The following is a 21,890-nucleotide window of genomic DNA, read 5'->3' on the forward strand; positions in this document are numbered from 1 at the left end:
GTGTTGGAATTGCAGGATGTCTTATTTCTTATTCTAACATTTAAAATTAGACCACATTATTAGAGTACAAGTTAGACAAAAATATGGCCACGTTGAGGCTCAAGTAGGTGTAACTGTTCAAATACAAGATTAATGTTATAATGTATATAAATTGAAACCCTAGTGTTTTGCAAATGTAACACTTCTATAAAGGACTGCAAAATGTACTTTGCCATAGATTAACCCATGTGTTGTCTTTGTTATGTTATATAAAATGAGAAGATATAAGAGTTCAAAAGAGCAATGTTGATAAATATTGTTTTATTCTGAATACAATATAATACAGACACATTGTTTTGTGGTGCATAGAATACTTTGCTATAGTTACAGTGCTACAGGCATATATTTGAATAATTATTTTAAAACTATTATAAAAATTACAAAGAAAATATAAGTCCACAAAAATAAGAATGGGTCAACTTAAAGAGCAAACAATTAAATTATATGACAATTTGGAAAAATGCTAATGGCACTTTTTAAACGTGAGGTATAGTCTGTTACAACTATACAAACAATATTACATATTGATGTTGTTGTAACAAGCTTTTATAATTATTTAGATTCACGAATTAACATAAACATATAAATGCATCATTCATTCATTCAACATTGTTAAACGTGTCAATTCAAGCAGTCTTGGTTTGCTGCTTGTCCTGCCTGTTCAGCCAAAATCTCTTCAAAGCTGTTCATGTTGAATGCGGCGCCGCGCGAACTGTTCGCTCAAGTCACAAAAAACGTTGTGCACACCGCCACGCGAAATGAGGTCGCGCTCACCCAAAGCGAACTTCCGCTAACACCGCGATGACGTCATATTTGGCGCGCGCACCCAAGCGAACTTGCGGACGCGTCGAGTATAAACCAGGCTTTACACTCTATTTGTGGTGGCAATCCCCCGCAGAAATTACATTGAACATTTTCTGAAGACAGTCGGATTCCTTCTGAAATACAGTGATATAAAAACACCCGCACTGGATTTAGATTTTTAAACGTGCACAAAATCAAAGCTTTTTGGAAAATGTAGCTCTCTTCACAGCAACCATTTTCGGTTCATGTCCTTTTAAATGCTAATGAGCTACTGCTCACCCCTCTCTTCCATGGGGTGACGAGCAGTTCTCTGAGAGACTGTAAACTTTAGCCGCATTTGTCACGGAACTTGCTAATTAGCACATTATTAGGATTTGCAAAGATTCATAAAAAACCTTAATCACTTCTTCTGTAGGTGAAGCTGGTTCACAATTGATTTGCGCGAACACAAACGCATTTAGGTAGATCGGGGGCACATTCACTTCAAAAACAAAAGTAATCCACTGTGCCTTCAGCGGCTAAGATGTCGGGAGTAAATGATGACTGCTATGTTCATTATTACATCCGACAACACAACACCTCAATCGCATATGAGCCATTCTTGTCTATATCTGCTCTGGCGACGAAACAACGGCGGACTGTTTACACATCACTCAGGGTGGGTCTGTGCTAAAACACCAGTGTCAATCAACAATCGTGGGAGGGGCCTGCCAAAACTACGTCACTCTGCCAAGAATCTGTGAACAGCTTGATCTGAGAAAGAGCTTATGATTTATGGGAATTTAAAAAAACAAAAGCACTGGGTGGATTTTTATCATTATTTGGTGGTTGTGTACACAACACTGCCAACACACGTTTATGTTCAAACACCATATAAAAGTGAATTTTGCATCTGATGTTCCCTTTAAAGGCAACAGTAAAGACATTTATAATGTTATAACAAAAGATTTCCATTAAAAAATGCTGTTCTTTTAAACTTTCTATTTCTATTAATCCTGAAAAAAAGTGTCATGGTTTTTCTCAAAAGTTTAATAAACCCAAATGCTTTCAAAACTGATATTAAGAAATGTCTCTTGAGCACAAAATTAGAATTTTAAAATGATTTCTGAAGGATCATGTGATACTGACTTCATAATATTACTGACTTTAATAAATTTTTGATCGAATACATGCAGTCTTAGCATAACATAATTTAGATGGTAACACTTTACAATGTGTCATTTGTTAACATTAGTTAATGTATCAACCAACATGAACAAACAATGATCAATACATTTATTACACTATCTATTCATCTTTCTTAACGTTAATCAAAACACAGTCGTTCATTGTTAGTTCATGTTAGTTCATAGTGCATTACCTAATGTTAACAAACACAATTTGAGATTTTAATAATGCATTAGTAAATGCTGAGATTAACATTAACTAAGATTAATAAATGCTGTGAAAGTATTGTTAATTCTTAGTTCATGTTAACTAATGTTGTTAAAGCCGCAGTCCGTAACTTTTTTTGGTTAAAAATGATCCAAAATCAATATTTGAGAAAGTACATAAGCAGCCAGTGTTCAAAACTATCACCTTACTTTAGCCCGATTCACAACGGTTAGCTTATAATAATGTTTTCTAATTTGAGTGGTACGGGTAGGTTTTCGTGGGAAATTCGAGCATGGCACTGCGTCATTACGTCACGTCAGGTGGCGGATCATTTATAGCCTTTTCTCACAGCAGCTAGAATAATTAAATGTATCATTTTGATGGCGGATTGTAATCCAGAAAGGATTATGTGTTTATGAAACATGTGAATGAAATTAAATTATATTCCCGTTTTAAATGTGCTTCTGATTACAGATAGGCTGGGATTACACAAGATTTGTATTTTAAAGAAAACCAGTTCGAAAGGGAGCATAATTTGCTTTTTGGGTTAAAAGAATTTCTTAAATATGAAATTCGAATGGCATGACAATTAGATTAAACTGCGCAGAATTTGAAATTACACACTAATACACAATATACTCATAGTCACACAATGCTGATGTTGTTAACATTAATAATTTGAGAAGTATAACAATAATAATAATTTGCACGGTTTGATGTGATATGAGCTAACCGATCTTTAGATTAAATCACCATTGGTAGCGCAATTTATGGTAGTGTTTTTTTCCTCAGTTGGTCAGAACAAACATGGCAGACTTGTTACTTGTTCAGATGGCAATATACGGTGAAAATTCTTATTTGAGTCATATATTCCAAGACGTAGGCTAGAATCTGTGATTACGAAGTACAGTAAACATCCACACCGGTGCGTGACTGACTGCCACACATTCACCTCAAAACATTAGATTCATCCGCGTTGAAGCCGTGCCAGAGCACAACCCCACGCAAGCAAGCTAATTCCACAAAAAGTTGCAATTCCAGGTTTTCAAACAGAGATGGCGACAAAGAGGCAAAACGTACAGACTGCAGCTTTAACTAATGTTAACTAATGAGCCTTATTGTAAAGTGTTATCATTTAGACTTCTTTCAAAAAATCTTACAGACCCTAAACAGTAATGTATTTATTAGTTGAATAAAAGCTTCAGGTAGTTTATGCATTTTCAAGCACATTGCTTAAAAAATAAAAGTACATTAATAAAGTAACTAATTTGTTTTGTATTGTATTTCCTAATGATATACAACGTGCTACACTGCAAAAACGGCACAGCACATCTGCAGCGGCATTTATCAAACGTGATCAATAGCTACTTCCACTTACCAAGCAAATCCAGGCTCTTTACATATCACAACTTACATTCAGCTGAAGAGGCAACCAAATTTCCTCATCTGTCTCCTGCATGACGTTACTGATAAATTATTCAGGGTGAGTGTGGGAGATCAAGACTACAGACAGGGAGGAACGGCCAGCGGTTTCATATAAACGGACGAGAGAGTCTCTCTCTCTACTCTGGACAAACGGCCTGACTTCACTTCCTCTGTAAACACACAGGGGTGCTGATTGTTGAGACGGGCTCTTAAATCACCAAGCTAGAGGATAAAGGGATTATCTCACAGGGGAACAAACACACAAACCTCACCGTTTGCTTTCTATTTCACAACTGGGGGTTTAACACGTCCAGCAGCAGGGTGAGAGACGGATAAAAGCAGGGGCTTACAGCTCTTTTAACCAGCCCTGCAGCTCCGCCTTTAGTTTGTCTAGATTAAAACTGAAAACCAATTGAGGGCTCAGAGGATACAGTCAGCAAACTCACACCCAGAAAAACACACACACACACAGAAAAACACACACACTGCGTGCGCACACACAAACACACACAGAAAGTCTGTTTGTTGACCTTTAAAACAGAAGTTAAGCTGTTTGACAGAACTTCTTTATTCCATCTGACTGCTACTATGAAGTAATAAAATAAACTAAAATATTGAAATTCTGGTCAATACCAATAAGCCAACAATTATTTTGATGTTATGGCCAATATTAAAAAAATTCTATTATTTTGTCTAAATTACACTAGTGTTTAAAAGTGTGAGGTCTGTAAGACCTTTTTTAATGTTTTTAAAGAAATCTCAGCAAGGCTGCATTTGATCAAAAATACAGTAAAAGAACAATATTGTGAAATATTACATATTCTAATATGCTGATTTGCTGCTCAAGAACATTCCTTATTAATAAATGAATAATTTTATTATTTTTGTGGAAACTGTGATACATTTTTCAGGATGAAAACATCTATTTGATCTATTTAACTTGTCTTTGCTAAATAAAAATCTATAAAAAAAAAAAAAAAAAACTGTCCCCAGACCTTTGAATGGTTATGTACTTAGCAACACAAAATGTAAACATTTTAAAAAAAATAAATAAATAAATTGTTTTACACGCTACAAGTGATTTTAAGTATCAGAGCATAATGTGCAGTATGAAAAATGGAGATTTTGCTAAAGATTACATTTAACAGTGTTATTAAATTCATTTTTTCTTTATTAAGATTAACATAAGGAGGAATCTAAATGTAAAAATAGAGAAGATCAGCATAAAAAAATCCTAATTACCAGCTAATAATCAATATAGTACTGATACATCATGTATCAAGAAATCCAACATCTGAAAAGGGTGATTACCCTCTTTAAAAAAAAAAAAAAAACATCTGTCAATCCAGAAAAAAACAGAGCTGTTTGAAGTGTACAGGTTCTTCTGACAAACTTGAGCCAGGCTCAGTGTGAGAGAGCTCTTAGAGAAGAGAACAGAAGGGTTATCACTGCAGTAATGGTGTAGTCGGTCTCCGAGCTCTCGAGTCATTTGTGTTGGGCCATCGCAGTGGGTCGCTGATGTTATCTCCACAGGCACTGACTGCCACTCCAGCCGATGAAATGGGCTACGGCTGGCAGACACAATCAATTATTAATATGGCCGCAGTCTGAGCCTCATCAGAGAAACATCCACAACCGACTGTTTCACAGTCAAGCAGCCTGTCTGGACGGCAGCCCACACGCTTGAGAACACCGACAGCTTCCTTATATATCTGACTGTTATGTTGCAATAATGTGCAAAACAAATCTGTTCTGGCATCAAGACACTGTAGACATTTGAGCTAAAGTTAAAAAACGGTAATCACGTATGTGATGAATTACAGTCATAACATTCTAATTAGCTCCGGTCTTCCGGTCGGATCATATCCTGGAGATAAGCAATAAGCGCCACTCTGTTATTTCTAGTTGCTTCTTGCGTTCGATGCCAGTCCCTGATTGTGCAAACACTAAGTGCTGGCTGCAACCCAAAGCAAGAGTTTCACATTCCTACATAAACTCGTGAATTGAGAGAGGCAGCACAGAGCGCTCAACCCTCTTCAAATTACAAACACTGATACAAAATTCCTGTAGAGCGTGGAGAGCAAGCACTTGATCTGCCAGTGATCTTCCTTTTTACAGTAAAAACCATAATATTCTGAAATATTATTACAATTGAAAATAACAGTTTTCCACTGAATGTATTTTAAAATGACATTTATTCCTGTGATGGCAAAGTTGTATTTTTAGTAGTTATTACCCTAGTCTTTCCTTCAGAAATCCGTTGTCATCAATGTAGAAAACAAATATGCAGCTTAATATTTTGTGGATATTTTTTCAGGATTCTTTGATTAAAGTTCTGCATTTACAACAATAATGATAACCGATAATGATAATGATAACGATAACAGATAATGATAACCAATAATTTTTAAATTTGAAAGCCAATAACCAATATGTTGGCCAATAAATCTAAATCCAAATTTTTGTATAATTTTTAAGAGCATGATATTAGAGACTAGCCATGTCCCAAACACTTCAACATAAATCCAACATATACATCACAGCAACTTTCTTTATCTAAAAAATAAAATAATGCTTAGACAACGTTACTTACGTGTAAAGAATCAAAATGCATGAGCCATGGATAAAACGGAATAGCCTCCACATGGACAATAATTAAATTATTTTAATTAAACCATATTTTTGATTAAAATAATAAGATAACGTGGTGGTGGTTATTATTAATAATGCATCAATGATTTTGATTCCTCTGAAGGAAATAATACATTATTTATTGGCTTTAATATATCGGCCAAATCTTCTTATCGGGTCGATAACAATAACAGTGAAAGTTAGCATTTATCGGCCGATACCGATATGTTGGCCGATATATTGTGCATTCCTAAACCTTGTTGAATATATGTACTAATTTCTTTAAAAATAAAAATCTCATTGACCCCAAACTTTTGAACTGTAATGTATATTAAAAGGCTACTAATAAGCAGCAGACAACTGCATTGAAGCTATTTGAATTTTAAATTACTGTGATATATTATCGTATAGTTTTCTATGCCACTACAATCATGGTGGCATTAAAGGTGGTAAATTGTTTTTATAAACTGGTTCATTTAAAATGAATGAACTGTCAAAACAACCATTTTATTAAAATGACTCGAAATTCTTTATGCTTCATAAGACAAAAGGACAGTAGACATTTAGGCAAGTATGTTTAATTGTTTACTCCGTTTGTTTGGCTGCAAAGCTGCATGCAAAATATGATGTGACAAAAAATAGCAATGTAGCATTTTGTTACTACTACTTGCTGGAAAAAGTTGTTTCTAGAAAAGCTACTATGTTTATAGCACTGAAAAAAAATGCAGTTAAATTAGAAGCATGACTACTTTGGGCAAACATAAATCATACCCATACACACATAGACAACATTCCAAAACAGATTTCACACTGGACACATTCACAGAGCGATTTGCGTCAACACTCTCAAAGAGCTGGATCTTACCAGAAGTAGGACTTCACATGCTCCTGAATTAACACCCACGTCTCACCGAAGTCATCTGATTTCCATAGCTGCCAAAAGAAAATATAAAAAAGAAAACAGAAAGAAGGATAAGTCCTTAAGAGTCAGCAGTTTCCAGTATAGCAATTAATATGATTCAACATTTATCATAAACCAGCTTCTCATACAAAAATTAGAGCTGATTAGCTCAAATCAAAACATGCTGCTGCTTAGTGCAAAATTCAAAAGGGCAAATCTCTACAAACAACTAAAGGCCTAAAATGACAGTGCCATTCATCTTACTAAAACTGGACACACAATATACAAAAAGCCCAGTAGTGATGGAAGGCATTAGTGTTCATACCTGTTTATTGGGGTGAGAACTGTCATAACCAAGGACCAGGTTAGGCCTCTTACTGTGCAGCAGTAAGTCTGTGGGCTTGAATGGGATAGAGAAACCCTGAACAGTTTGGCAGAAGTCAAAGGTGTTCCACAGGTAACTGTTCGTGGTGTCAGTAAATAGATACTGCAAAGGAAAAATTGAGAAAAGACAACATTTAAAAAAAAGGGTAAATTCTGCAAAAAAAAAAAAAAAGAAAGAAAATTTATATAGTTCAGCCATAAATAAAATATCATCATTTACTAATCTAAAATTACAAATCCTATATTATATAAAAACATAAAAAGACATGCAAAGTGGTGCCAAGTGGTGGTTGACGACACAACAGAAGCTCTCAAAGTTACTGCATTAGAGGTGTTTATTTCAAGCGGTTGGCTCCATGAAAACATCAAAGCGTTTAAGTATAGTAAAAAACATATTTTTAACATAATTAATTATTCAGATTATGCATTTCTGCCGTTCTAATCTGCCCCCTTCTCTTTGATCTTTCGATTAAGAGCTTTTGCTATAAACTTTGTCCTCTCCATGGCCTGGTTATAGAAGCAGGGCACTTCCCTTTCCAGATTCTGAGGCAATGAGGACTGGGACTGAAACAGAAACGCTTGACTTAAAAAGAAACCTAATGCTGTATGGAAAAATTAAAGAAAAAGAACAAAAAGAGGAAATGGAGCATATGCCTTTGCCGCATAACCTATGATCACCATCAGACCATCACTGACTCATAGAACTGTATTTTTATGTTTGCCTTTGTAAACCTTATCGTCACAATGTTGTTCAGTACAAGCAGCCACATGATTTCATCATTTCATAGTGAAAAATAATAAGAGATCATCATTAAAAAATATAATTAACTCTAAATAAGTTAAATATAAATATGAATTAAATATAAAATATTAATATTAATTATTATTATTAACTAAAATAATAATAATAAAAATAAAGTATCGATAAAGAGTAATATTGTTGATTTACTGATATTAATTAACTTCAATATATCATATTCTAAATACATACTATAATATCTGAGGTCTATATAATAATTTCATGAATAATAATAGCCAATAGTAACTCCTTACGAAATCCATTCTCAATTGCAAGTCAAAGCCACTATAAAGAGATCAATCAAACAAACAGGCCCAGTATGCCTCAAAATCAATTATGAGTGCATACCAGCTCATTCTTCACACAGTTATTCATATGAGATTTTATGACAGGATTATTAATTTATCACAAATACATTAAAATACTCCACAACAAACCACACAAGCACCCTGCCAATTTCTCTGTTAATTATCCCATCTGTAACAATCAGGATTTAGAATTCTTCTCTCCATGCGGATCAGCAGCGCAAGTTACTCCGATCATGTGAAATGTAATTAAACAGCCCTGTGCTCCTACAAAGAGTATGTATGCTTTTTGTATGCTTTACAAATAACACTCGTAATGCTTTAGCGTCAGTCCTTCAGCAGCAGCAGGCGGCAGCTGCAGTGCCAGCCACATCATTGACTCCAGATGAATGGTCACCGTCTGCTGCCGTCAGCCCCTACAATAACGCAATGCAGAGTCCCACAGCGGTTCTGCCACATCTGCAGCTCCCCACTTCAACTCCCATGAGCCTCTGCACCTCACAGAGACCCACTGGAGCAGCCCGTTACGGTGGGTGCCAAGGGCAGAGACTGAGCATGTAGCTTGTGTTTTTGCCCAGCCCTTGGATCTGCTCTCTTGGAAAACACCATCTGTGAGCGTATAAGCGATTGGAGTGGTGGAAGGTCACAGCTGCAGATGGCCGCGAGGCGGTCGGTGTCACCGCGGTCTTGTTTGACCTTGGCTTAAGCTCACAAAGACAAGACAACTCAAGGATGTCACACAGATAGTCCAGCTAATGTCTCCCACACACTTACTCGTTTGTTGTCGGCGGGGCTGTGGTAAAACTGTGAGATGACTTGTTTCTTGCCTTCCTGGTCCCCAGACAGTTGAAATTTCTCTGATACGTGAGTGAAGGTGGTTCCATAGTCGTAAGACACGTACACCTGTTAAATAAACAAAACCATGTCAAATTTCAACCTGATACACTGCTGAAATTGAGGCTCTATTCCAAAACCTAGTAAGCTGCCTTGTTGTTTTCTGTCTACACAGGCAGCTGCCTTCTAAGTCAACATCTTAACTGAAATGAAAGCTTTTAATAACCTAATGGAAATGAAACCTTTCTTAATAGTGAGCAACTCCTTATGTTTCAAAAACAACACTCTTTAAGTGAACTCCACGTAAGACTTTGCTCACAATTGATTCCAGCTTGATGTTAGCATGTTGCTAAGCTAAAAGCATAATAATCCAATAAGCAACGCCAAAAAATAACGCACGAGACTCTTCTTTTTATATCCAACAGATTTTGAAGTTAGCATATTGCTAAACTAAAATCATGATAAACTAATAAGCAACTATTTATGTCTTAAAAATAACACTCCTTACATAAAGAGTATGAGACTCCTCTTACAACGGAATCCAATAGATTTTGATGTTAGCATGTTGCTAAGCTGCCAGCTTGATAATAGGGTTGGGCCGATAGACGATGCCATCGTCCATCGCCGACGGCTGACAGACATCATGATGTTGAGCCGGCATCGTGATTCCTTCCCCCCCCACCCCCTCTTCCGCAATCCGCCGCATCCCAATTCCGTGTTCAGAAAGGAAATTAAGTATATTATGAAACCCCTAAAGAGAATAAATAGCGTACAAGATGGGAAGATAAAAAAAAAAAATGAAGTACTTTCTCTTCGAATGCACGCTCTCGTTTTACTTTCACTTTCGAGATTTGCGATCACACGGACTCTATACTACGGAGCATACATTTTACAAGATTAGATGTTTGTCAGTGGTGCTCAGTATCTGCAAATCATTTGCCATTGTCCTGTCAGTCATCACCTTACTCTGTGTATGTGGTAAATTAACTTTCATGTACTGTAATGTAACAGGCTGCTAGCAAGCGGCTAACCATGTCCCTTTAGTGGCTCCGTAGAACGTGTTATTTGTTTTCCGTGCGTTTCTGCATACGGCTTCACACTTCAGGCACACCCCTAACCCCGCCCCCCCGACGTGATCGTCCATCACGATGTTTCACTGTAGACATCGTCCGATGCCACTTTGGTAGACATCGCCCAACCCTGTTGATTGCATTTCAATGGCTTAAAATCACTTGTTTTTAAACTGCAATGCTCAAAAACGCATACAAATAATACGTTTCCGTGACAACGTCACGTGAGCGTGTAACCGTGATAAATCTATTGGAATTGCATATAAATTATTTCAATAGATTTTATTGCGATTAGCAAGTTGCAAGTTAACAATAAAATAAACAGGGTACAATAGTCCGTTTTGGATTTAACTATGTTTATCAATACTTTTCAGTATTGGTTGAAATATTTTTCTTAACATTTATTTTGTCACTTTTTTGCATGTTAGTCACATTATTTTACATACAATTGGCAGGGGAACATTCATTTTATGCACCTTGAGTCAAAAGCTACATCCCAATTCACATATTATCCTTCCCAAAATAGTATTTGAAATTAGAATTAGTGTGTTCCAAATCATAGTATGCTGAAACGAGTATTCCAAAGGCACACGGATAGTTTACTATTTCCGGTTAGAATCCGAAGTGCAGATCGATGCACAGTTGCACACTCGAACGGCTAACACTGCCCACAACCCATTGCGCGTTGGACGAGGATTTAATTAGAACTACAAACACGCATAAAAAACTGGTAAAAAAAAAAAAAAAAACTGCAAACATGGCATGCGAGACCAAAGGACAGATAGAGAAAGAGGTTTGAGTGATAAAATAATCATTATCTAACCTGATAAAAAAATTACTTGTTTAATTTTATCTGTGTTATATTTCATCTGCAACAACGCTGAACTTTTATCATCGTTATGCTAACACATGAGGAGAGTTCTCTGCATAAACCCGCACCTGACGGACCAACGTGTCTCAATATGGGAGGAAATTAAACGAAATGTGAATGATGTTAACTGTGACAAGATGATTGACAGGGCAGTTTAAACGGTGACAGAATGCATGTAACTAAGCAACAGAACGGTCCCTTAAAGACACAGTTATGATCAAGTAGAATGTCCCAAAGATTGCATACTATTCTGCTACACACTCAAATGAATGCACTTCTTCACAAAAAGAGTATAAGTAAGCGAATTTGGACAAAGCAAAAGACAAATTTCCCTTCATGAACAATCAAGCGTATTTCATTTAATTAATGTGTCCAACATCTTGGATGCTAAATTTTCCAGACTGCATTCTGGGATTGTCTTCTCCAAAGAGGATACATATAAATCTAAATTTGAGAATTTGGCTCAAACAATGTAAGTGATCATGATTAGGCAGTTAATCTTTTGAAAAAGTACTGGTTTTGGAACATATCATTTCTGTAATACACTCATCTGTAATCACTTGCGATTTCCTATGAGAAGCTGGAGAGCTTTTACTTTGATTTGCTTTGTCTAGCATTTCACAAAGAACACCTGTAATGCACTACACGGGTGAGCAGATAACAGCTCCAGCACCCCATAAAGTTCAACCGCACCACTTTTGTTCTCGCATTTGCATTAGATAATGCTCTGCAATTATTGAAACTTAGCAATTATTGCCACGCAGATGGAAAAGTAACATTCAAGGGCGCAAGAGAGTCTTTGCAGGTAGTGCAGTGAGTTGGATCTGGCAGCATTTAAGATGATATAATAAAAGTGCAGGGAACTGAAGAACAGAAGGGGGCCTTTCATCTGTATGACTCAGAGAGCACTAAAAAGCAAAGCTAGCTGGTCAAGATATTCTCTGTATCTTACAGTGAATAGTCTGATATATACTCATATACAATGTTGAGAGTCAAAGTTCTGAAATGATCTGGCGGGGGGGGAGAGATATACTCACCGAGCTGCTCTTGGGATCTGTGGCACCAACGCTGTCTCTCGCGAGCGCTACTATGACATTGCTCTTCTCTCCAGCCCAGTGGACGACCATTTGATTATGAGAGTCATTCAGGTTGGCCTGTGAATACAAAATATGATGAACAACCCATCTAAATGAAATAAATTGTAGCTGACATTTATTTTGCTGTGGTCAGAGAAGTATCTAGGTTTCCACAGCACAAATCAAGCTGTCATGGCATAACACTGTTTAACAACTGGCTCAAAGCTGATTTTCAAAGACATTTCTCTGTTTCTGCTTCACTCACTGGGCCATTTTCCATTTCAGTCGTAATGCATTTGTAATATCATCTAAAATGAATCTGTATTTGACAGCATCTAGTTTGTGGTATAGACTGCAGGTGTGTCACTTGCACAGAAGGCCAACAGCCTTTGAGAAAACAAACACAACCGCAAGAAGAGAGAGCAGAAGCGAGCTGAGCTACACCACAGCGGCAGGAAAACTGAAACTACGGGCTGCGGTGTCCCAGTCTGATCTGCTGAACAAAGAAATGTGTGTCATCTTTTCATGTCCATCCCTCTCCTCTCTTTCCGCTAGGAACAGCTTGTTTCATCTTTAATTCAAACTTCTGCATGAGGACCATGATATCCTCAAATGGGTTCTCCTTCGATATTTTCTGTCAGACATTAAAGAGAACTTGCAAAAGGTTGTTTTTGTAAAAAAACAAACACCACTTCTTCTCCTGCTTGAGGAACACCGTCAGGGTTCACTGGCAAACAACAGATTTACTTTCTTAAAAGCGTGTTAAACCACTTTTTGTTTGAAAGGTCACCTTACAGACTTTCAACAAAAGAAGCAAACATTCTACAAAAGAAAACTAACATTTGTTATACCATTTTAAACGATATACATTAGAGGAATAGTGAAAAAGGCATACTGATGTTCATTTTAGAGTGTTGGTTTTTTGTAATGTACAAACAGTGACTCTGCCTCAAACTACCTCACCTTGAATGCACGGTCATATTTTTATTCGCCATGACACGGTAGTAAATCTCTCCATATTGTAGGCCTGCTTGGCAAGCAGCATGTTAATACAACATAGAGACTTTAGGAGACTGACAGAGCTGTTAGGAAAACTTACAGCAGTGGTTTTACATATAGCCTCAAAACACTTTTTTTTTTTTTTACCTCTATGCATGAAATATTATTTTTTCTAAATTCATTTAATAAAGTATGTGATGCGTAACGACATCCTGACAACATTTTTCAAGCATGTACTAATGTTTCAGTGACCTGTCTGACTTGTTTGTTATTAACTATTCAAAGTAGAAGTAAAATTAATCACATTCATCTGCCATCGGTCAAACAACCAGTTAGTCCTGCCCTAAACTCGCACCATTACTGTAATGTTGCTGTTTCTGTCTGCGTGGGAGTTTATGGAGGACTAGTTTTAATAGTTTTTAACATTTAAAGGTTAAATATAACTATAAAATAATAAATATCTCAATAACTCATTTTTAAAGGTGCCATAGGTGATTGTCTTCAGAAACTTTTTTGTTATTCTGCTTGAAAGTCTCTTCACATCCTGATAGCAATCATTAAGTTAAGTGGTCTAAACATATTTATCTGTATTTATATATTCTGTGGAAGGTGTAGGACCAAGAAATGTTCGTCCGAGCGTTTTAATTGGCTTTCCTACCTGCCCTGTCAACGCATGTATTTGCATACCTCTGCGTCGTCAGCGCGTTCACGCGCATTGCAGACAGAGCAAGAATGGCAGGCAAACATCAACAACCTGATCTTCCTTCCTGGTACTGTAGTACTTTTACTAACTGTGCTGTAAAGTTTTCACATGACACATGATGTAGCCCAGCGGTTCCCAATTCCAGTCCTCGCACCCCCCGCTCTGCATATTTTGCATGTCTCGCTTAGTTAACACACTCGGTTCAGATAACCAGCTCGTTAGAAGTGAGCTCCGTGCATGAACTGTGTTCCGATTGACATGCTCCCTATACAGTGTTCATTGCTCTCTACTCCCTGAGCAGGGAAAATCCGTTAAAGTTTATTTCACTTCGGGACATTCATTCACGGATTTGCGCTGCGTAGCGTCTTCACACACAGACGAAACTTACTAGAGAAGTGTGAAGTGTGACATAATATACCTCTGTAAATAAAAACAATTTAAATTCACGTCTCGCACACTTTAATGCCCTTTGTACGGAACATACGCTTTGAACTGGAATCGTGGCGGAATATCTGGTGATGCCCACTTCACAGGGCACTTATTACGGTCGAACAGAACAACCATCGGATGTGATAAGATATACATATGAAATGTGCAGAGCGGGGAGGGCGCGAGGACTGTAATTGGGAACCGTTGAGCCTATTGTAGAAATTTTATGTTGTCTTTGGTATTCTGCTCTTTGAGCGTATGTGCGTTCAAGGGGCGTGGCTTTGGACAGCGATTGCAGGGAGGGTGGGACTTCGCTTTCAGTGCTATCAGGCTAAAGTTAGCATTTTCTGAGATCTCCTATTGCACCTTTAAATGCAAACTTTAAAGAGCATTTATTGTAATATTTTAAGGACAGATCCTTACAATTAACTAAATGGCTGTTTATAGTACTTATAAAGCACATATTAGCTAATAATCAATTCTGACCATATTCTAGATTCCTTAACCCAGGGGTGTCCAAAGTCCAGTCCAGATGAATTTTAAACAGCCCGCAGCTTGTCTATTATAATATATTATATGTGGCCTGCATCAAATCATGCAGCTTCACAATGTCAACACAAGGTGACAGCACTAAATTTTAGACCAGATGTAGCAGTAAAGCGCAAGTGTGAAGCATGCTGCACGGCTCATTATTAGCTCTGCCTAAAGACAGCGAAGTGCAAGCTCAGAACAAATGCGTTTACTCACTGACTGATCTCGATCACACGACCACCAAACAGAGCTGTGAGATTCAATGAGAAGCGTTTGATTTTGGAGCAGAGGTCTCCGATACGAACCACAGATGTCGCAGTGAATTAAACTAGTTTAAAGGCAGATAAAACAAGTGCTGGCATAGGTGAAGCGGAAAATAGGTGAAACATTTTGCAACAACAATGCAGTTAGAATACCTTTCGATCCATAATTCACCACACAGTGGATTTACTGCAGTAACAGTAAGTTAACTGTGCTATTGTGGCAAAAATATTGGATATTCATAGCAAATTTTATTATATTATGCATGTCTATAATGTAGACATACAGGCCAATTGAATGTAATGTAAGGGAGTATTGAAAATATAGGCCAAATTACAGATATTTTTATTATAAGCGGTTTTGTGCTTTTCTATTTATATATAAAATAAATGTATTTATAGACTAAATATCATAAAGCCATAATTATTAAAAGTGACATCAGATGCAAAATTCACTTTTACATGGTGTTTGAACTTAAAGGGTTAGTTCACCCAAAAATGAAAATTCTGTCATTATAAGCTATAAGAATACTTTTTGTGCGCGAAAGAAAAAAAAAAAACTTTACTCAAATTTGTCTCCACCCTAGAGTCATTTTGGAGAATATCCACTGAACGCAAACAGTGTATGCTCTTCTGTGTCACAGTGGATATTCTCCAAAATATCGCGGTGAAGACGAATTTGAATAAAGTTGTTGTTTTTTTCTCTTTTGCACACAAAAAGTATTCTCATAGCTTTGTAAAATTACGGTTGAACCCCTGATGTCACATGGATTATTTTACAGATCTCCTTGCTACATTTCTGGACCTTGATCTTGTAAGGACCCTTGTTGTCTATGGAGGGTCTGAGAGGTCTCACATTCCATCAAAAATATCTTAATTTGTGTTCCAAAGATGAACGGAGGTCTTATGAGTTTGGAACAACATGAGGGTGAGTAACTATCCCTTTAAATGCGTCTTGGCAGTGTGTGTACACAACCACCCTATAATGATAAAAATCCACTCAGTGCTTTTTTTAAATCACTTTCTCAAATCAAAACGTTGTCAGATTCCTGCCAGTGTGACGTCACACAGACGAAGGACGCTCCCACGATTGTTGACTGACAACAGTGAGATGTGAACAGTCTGCCATTGTTTCGATGCCGGAGCAGGTGTAGACAAGAATGTCTCCATATGTGATTGAGGTGTTCTGTTGTTGGATGTAATAAGGAACATAACAGTTGTAATTTACTCCCAAAATTTGAGCCACTGAAGAGGCAGTGAATTACATTTGTTTTTGAAGGGAATGCGGCCCCCGATCTACCTAAATGCGTCTATGTTGGTGCAAATCATATGTGATCCAGGAAGAGAAGAGCAGGGTGAGGAGAGCTCATTAGCATTTAAAGGAACATGCACCGAAACGGTTCACTGTGAGCAGAGCTGTTTTTGACAAGGTAAAAAAGGGTGTTATTTTACACCACCATTGAGAAATTTTAACCAAAGTATGTTACAGACTTTTCATGAAGAAAAAACCTTAACCCTACCACATACCTAAACTTAACAACTAACTAACTATCAATAAGCAGCTAATTAGGAGTTTGAGGGAAAACTCTTAATTAATAGTGAATGTGTTCCCTAATCTAAAGTGTTACCTTAAATAACTGACTTCATTAATCCATTTGCTAAAGTCATTATCTTTCACTGAATGTTTTTTTTTTTTTTGTCAGTCGAGTTAAAAATGCCACTGGACAGAAATCATTTGAAAAAACCAATGAATTTTCAACTGAATTACCATGGAGAAAAATGTCAATTTGTACTTCAAATGGTACATTAACTTATTTATGGTTGACTCTACGTTTTGTAACAGCTGATTAATCTCTAAAAACAGTTCCACACCATCTCATCAGGATGTGTCGAAGAGCTTTTCCCTCCACCTTGCCAACAAACACTTTGAAAGAGCAAATGGTTGAAACCCGATCCATGTCAGCCCGGCAAACTCTTGAGTCTGCTTATTCAAAGACAGTTAAAGGCCTGTCTGCAACTTCTGGTTATCCTGGAAATGGACTTTCTGCTAATCTAACAGGGCACTCATTTATACTGACACCGTAATATCCTGAAAGCATAGACGGTAAGACAAGTGCAAATAACTTCAAGTTCATTATCGCGTGTCTTGTTGAAAAGCAATAAAGAATGAGAGACTGTGAAAATAAAATAATTAATTTTTTTCTGTTTCTTATGCATTATTCAGCAGGGAAACAGAAGGAAGAACGAGAGAGCGGGAGCACTAGAGCACCTTCGCCCATCGCTGCAAGCAACGCACGGCTTGAAACCATGACATCATCTCTGCAGCACTAACATTTGGGCCAACAGTTCAACAATTTGCCTACCCATTCCCTTCTGGCAACTAACCATATGAGAAAAAATACGGGTGAACCACACACTTAATATCACTGTGGCCGTAACCACAGGAAAACCGAGGAGTCATTATCCTGTTAAAGGCTTAAAGTACAGTTAAAAGCCTGTTTTATTATTGCAGTATGGATAATTACTATATATGGGACCATTACAGGGATGTGTTATGCTATCATGTAATGAACATACTTGAAATATCCAATCGCACAAAATACGAAAAACGGAAATGTTCATTCTCTTTTGATATTCACATGAAGCAGTAATAAATCATCTTAAACCAAAAACTGCTGACAATATTAATACTGGGTTCATCTATAATTTGCTTGTTGATGTTTAAAATTGTGTCTTAAGGGAACGATAAAGATTATATGACTCATCTGTGTTGATTTGGTTTCACCTTGAGCTTAATGCAAGAGGAGGACTTCAGAAAAACCGAAACTAAACCGGCAGGCTGTTCAGACAAGTTCCAGTAATACTCCATGGAATCATTAGAAACATCTACACCGCCCTCCATGATCCTTCCCCAGGGTTTCAAACTTTCTTATCACAGAAAACAAAACTAAAATACTCTGCAAGCAAAGCTGCTTAAATATCATGTTTGAACAGGAATACTAATGTGATCCAAGTGGCACTAGGGTCACTTTCTGAAAAACTAAAAGGGAATTAAATGCAAATTTCTTTTGCAGTAACTGTCATACATACAAAAATAAGTAACTTGTTACTTTCTACATCTGTCCAAGATCATGATTCGGTCTTAACTAAACAGAAAAATTTTAAAGTGCTACACGGACAAAGAGAGAATAAAAGTAATTACCAAATGAGATTAAAAACTGACTTCACATGACTTAGAGACTCGTGAAGTAACACGACATGCTTATCCTGCGAAAGGTGAGGCAATGTCAAGACAACTCGTTTAGATTCCAGCTATTACTTTATGGTAATGATTCTGCATTACATACTTTACATACAAGAACAAAACTGCATTTGTTCGCCAGAAGTCTACTTAACATAGCTAAATATATGAGGGAACAGAAGATCCAAGGTCCATGATGAATTCAATTTAACAGCAAACTTGTTTTGAATGTAAAACATTCTTCTAAGAATTAATTATTGCTTCATCAGGGCTGCCGGGTCAAATTGTGAAATACTTCCCATTAAACTATGCCTCCAAAAGCAATACATGTAAACAAATGTGTCAAATTCTAAATACAAAAATAAAAATAGATAGGACTGTTTGGTTAAAAAAAAAAAAAATTCTCAGTAAAGCACTCGTTGCTAAGTCTGCCTTGGGGTCTGGCAATGAACTGAATATTTATGATAATGACTCTGTCACAATTCTCCAAACCTCATGAATAATTGTGTGTCACAGCAAGTCTCCAAAGACAACAACAAAAAGACCCTTTAAAACAGTGTATATCCTTGTCCTGGCAGAGCTGAGGACTTTTCTAGGTTACTTGATCACAATAGACAAAAAGAGAGGAACGATGTCTCTTACATTTTAGCTAACACTGCTTCCCTGTATGTGCCAAAAACAACACATAAACCAAAAGGTCTAAAAGAGGGAAGGAAGGAGGAGGGGGGGGGGGGGGTCAGATGGGAGATCTTAATTGGATCATCTGAGGGGGTAATTCACCTCATAGCAACTGCAATGGACTCCATCCAGGATACTAATAACACTTCGTAGAGGATTTCCTGTACACTCAACAGGGTGAAAAGGGGAGAAGTCTAATCTTAGTGGCCGCCCACTGCTCAAACTGCATATGCATTATAGAAGAATTATATGCTGCTATAATACCTTCCTATATACAGTATATATTTTGACATTTTGAGAAATTTTCCTTTGTATATCACTAGAAAATAAAACTGATTAATATTTTCAAAAATACTGCAAAGTCACCACTCAGTTATATTTACGAGTACGTATTCATTTTCCAAATGTTTTAGTTTCACAATGATAGTATTCAACAAATCAACAGTCATACCATGTACCTGGTTGAATCGCCACAAGTGAGTCACAACGAATCATACCTTGAATCATAAAATCACCTGCTGCAGTAGATGAGTGTATTTGAGCCCATGTGAGGTCAGCCAGCTCTTGCAAAAACCACAATACCTGTATTTACTCTGCCAACTACAATCTTGTGTCTGTGGACACAGTACAATGACTGTTTTTCAGACAAAATTCTGTGCTTTGACCCCTTTGAGATTTTAAAGTCACAATGGATCTGTGGTAAAAGCAAAACTAGCAACTGCTGCATGCCTGACTTAACAAACATCTCGAAGCAAAACACTTGAGGGGGTAAAAGGTTTAGCTGGGAAATTTCCCAGCAAGACTGTGCAACCAGTTATGCCTCTCTGGTTTGTTAATGCTTGCGTAACAAAGCTGCTTCCTGACGGTAAACAAACAACGAAACGTTTTGTGTCATACATTTAATAGGAACAAAGATGAGCCGAGTCGGTTCCCAAGAGACTGACATTAAGCATGCCCTTTGGTGTAAAAAACAAAACAAAAAAACAACAACATTATTTATATATAGGGATACTGGGGTTAGTTTTCAAAAGGGTTTTATCTCAGCAACTGTAAAGTTTCAAGTCAAAAATATCTGTTGGGATATTTTCGCATTTTACTGATGTGTCTGGTGTTTCAAAATTGTTTTACCGTCTAAATGTCGCCGTAAAACCTACAATAAGTTGTTTGGTGGAAGGTTACGTTGTGACAACGTACCCCAAATGGCATGACAATATGTGTTAAATGAGAAGGGTTGTTTTTTTTTTTTTTTACTGGAGCAAAAAGTAAGACAACTAGCCTCAGACTCTCCATATTTCAGAATATTTAATTGTATAAAATAGCTTTCAATAATTATTAGATGCCCGCTGAATTAATGCTTTTTCTTACTCTAGAAGGAACATTTATTATTTGCATCACTACAGAGACAGAAATAATAGAAAAAATGGTAATGTATGCTTAATAAACAAAACAAAAAAATCAATGATATCTGATTCTAAATATTGTTTAATAATGTCTCGTTGTTCAATATAACAGAGAGAGAGAGACTGAAAAATGACTTGCAAGAAAATACGTTTTGTTTTGTTTTTTACATTGTACATCCTAAGAAAAAATGTATTTGTTTTGGTATCAAATATCTTGATTGACATAGCAGCTACGAGAGAAATGGGAGACTGTTTATGTGTTTAGGTAATGATGAAACCTTGGCTTGCCATCCCACATTCACTGAAGTCATTGCTATAAAAATGTATATGTATTATTTATCATTATTTACCCTCACCGGAGAAGCAATGTTTTGCTGAAGGGAAGTGCGAGAATTTTTCATCTGACAAACAGGTCAATTACACTTCTAGGTGACTGCGTGCAAACCAAAGGTGAATGATACACAACTATTGGGAATACTGAATGTAATATTTATGAGGTTATGCAAACGCGTGAGGATGTTTTTGCCTTATTATCAATGCAATCACACCTAATGAATGTAAACCTCGCTTACCCTTCCATAAACCTTTGGCACGGGTGATCCAGCAGCATTCCGCCGAACGCGATGCTGGTGCGCGGATGAAGCCTCCCTGACTTCTCTCTCCAGACGCACGACGCGACTTTCTGCATGCTCCAGGTGTGCACGCACTAGGGAGAAACCCCTGTCCTGTGGTAGCATGAATCTCTGATCATGGTGAAGTCGAAGCGTGGAGGAGATCGCGCCAGGAACGAGTAATAATAACAGATATATGGCACAGCGACTGAGCGCCAGCATCTTGCGTGTCTGCCCTGACGCCATGTTTGTGTATGTTGAATGCGATGTGTGACAGGGCGCCTCTAGCGGTCAACCGCAGTCACACTCATTACCATGGATACAGATGGCACATGATGGCACATGATGTTTTGTTTTGTTTTACATAAACTGTAGATTGGCAAGTTCAAAATAAAGGATTGTTTCAGGGCAGATTTCGCAGAAAGAACGTTTTGAATCAGTAGCATCCCGTTAAATGTCGTTAAATGTAGCCTATGAATTAAGAAGAAGAATGATAATAATAGTAATAATAATAATTGCTTTTTG

At 37.1% G+C, this 21,890-nt stretch overlaps 1 protein-coding gene across 1 annotated transcript in view; it reads right to left on the reverse strand.

Moving 5' to 3' along the window:
* sorl1 (sortilin-related receptor, L(DLR class) A repeats containing) overlaps window positions 1–21,648 on the reverse strand; it is a 72,015-nt gene extending 50,367 nt beyond the window's left edge. Inside the window, exons 1-5 of the mRNA XM_058744369.1 lie at window positions 21,327–21,648; window positions 12,475–12,591; window positions 9,437–9,565; window positions 7,500–7,661; window positions 7,139–7,206 (exon numbers count right to left, since the gene is read on the reverse strand). Of these exons, the coding sequence (XP_058600352.1) occupies window positions 7,139–7,206; window positions 7,500–7,661; window positions 9,437–9,565; window positions 12,475–12,591; window positions 21,327–21,611 (761 nt within the window). The 5' untranslated portion in view covers window positions 21,612–21,648. The remainder of the gene's footprint in view (window positions 1–7,138; window positions 7,207–7,499; window positions 7,662–9,436; window positions 9,566–12,474; window positions 12,592–21,326) is intronic.
* Window positions 21,649–21,890: the final 242 nt, after the last annotated feature.

The sequence above is a fragment of the Onychostoma macrolepis genome, chromosome 15, assembly GCF_012432095.1.
Source record: "Onychostoma macrolepis isolate SWU-2019 chromosome 15, ASM1243209v1, whole genome shotgun sequence".
Taxonomy (NCBI): Eukaryota; Metazoa; Chordata; class Actinopteri; order Cypriniformes; family Cyprinidae; genus Onychostoma; species Onychostoma macrolepis.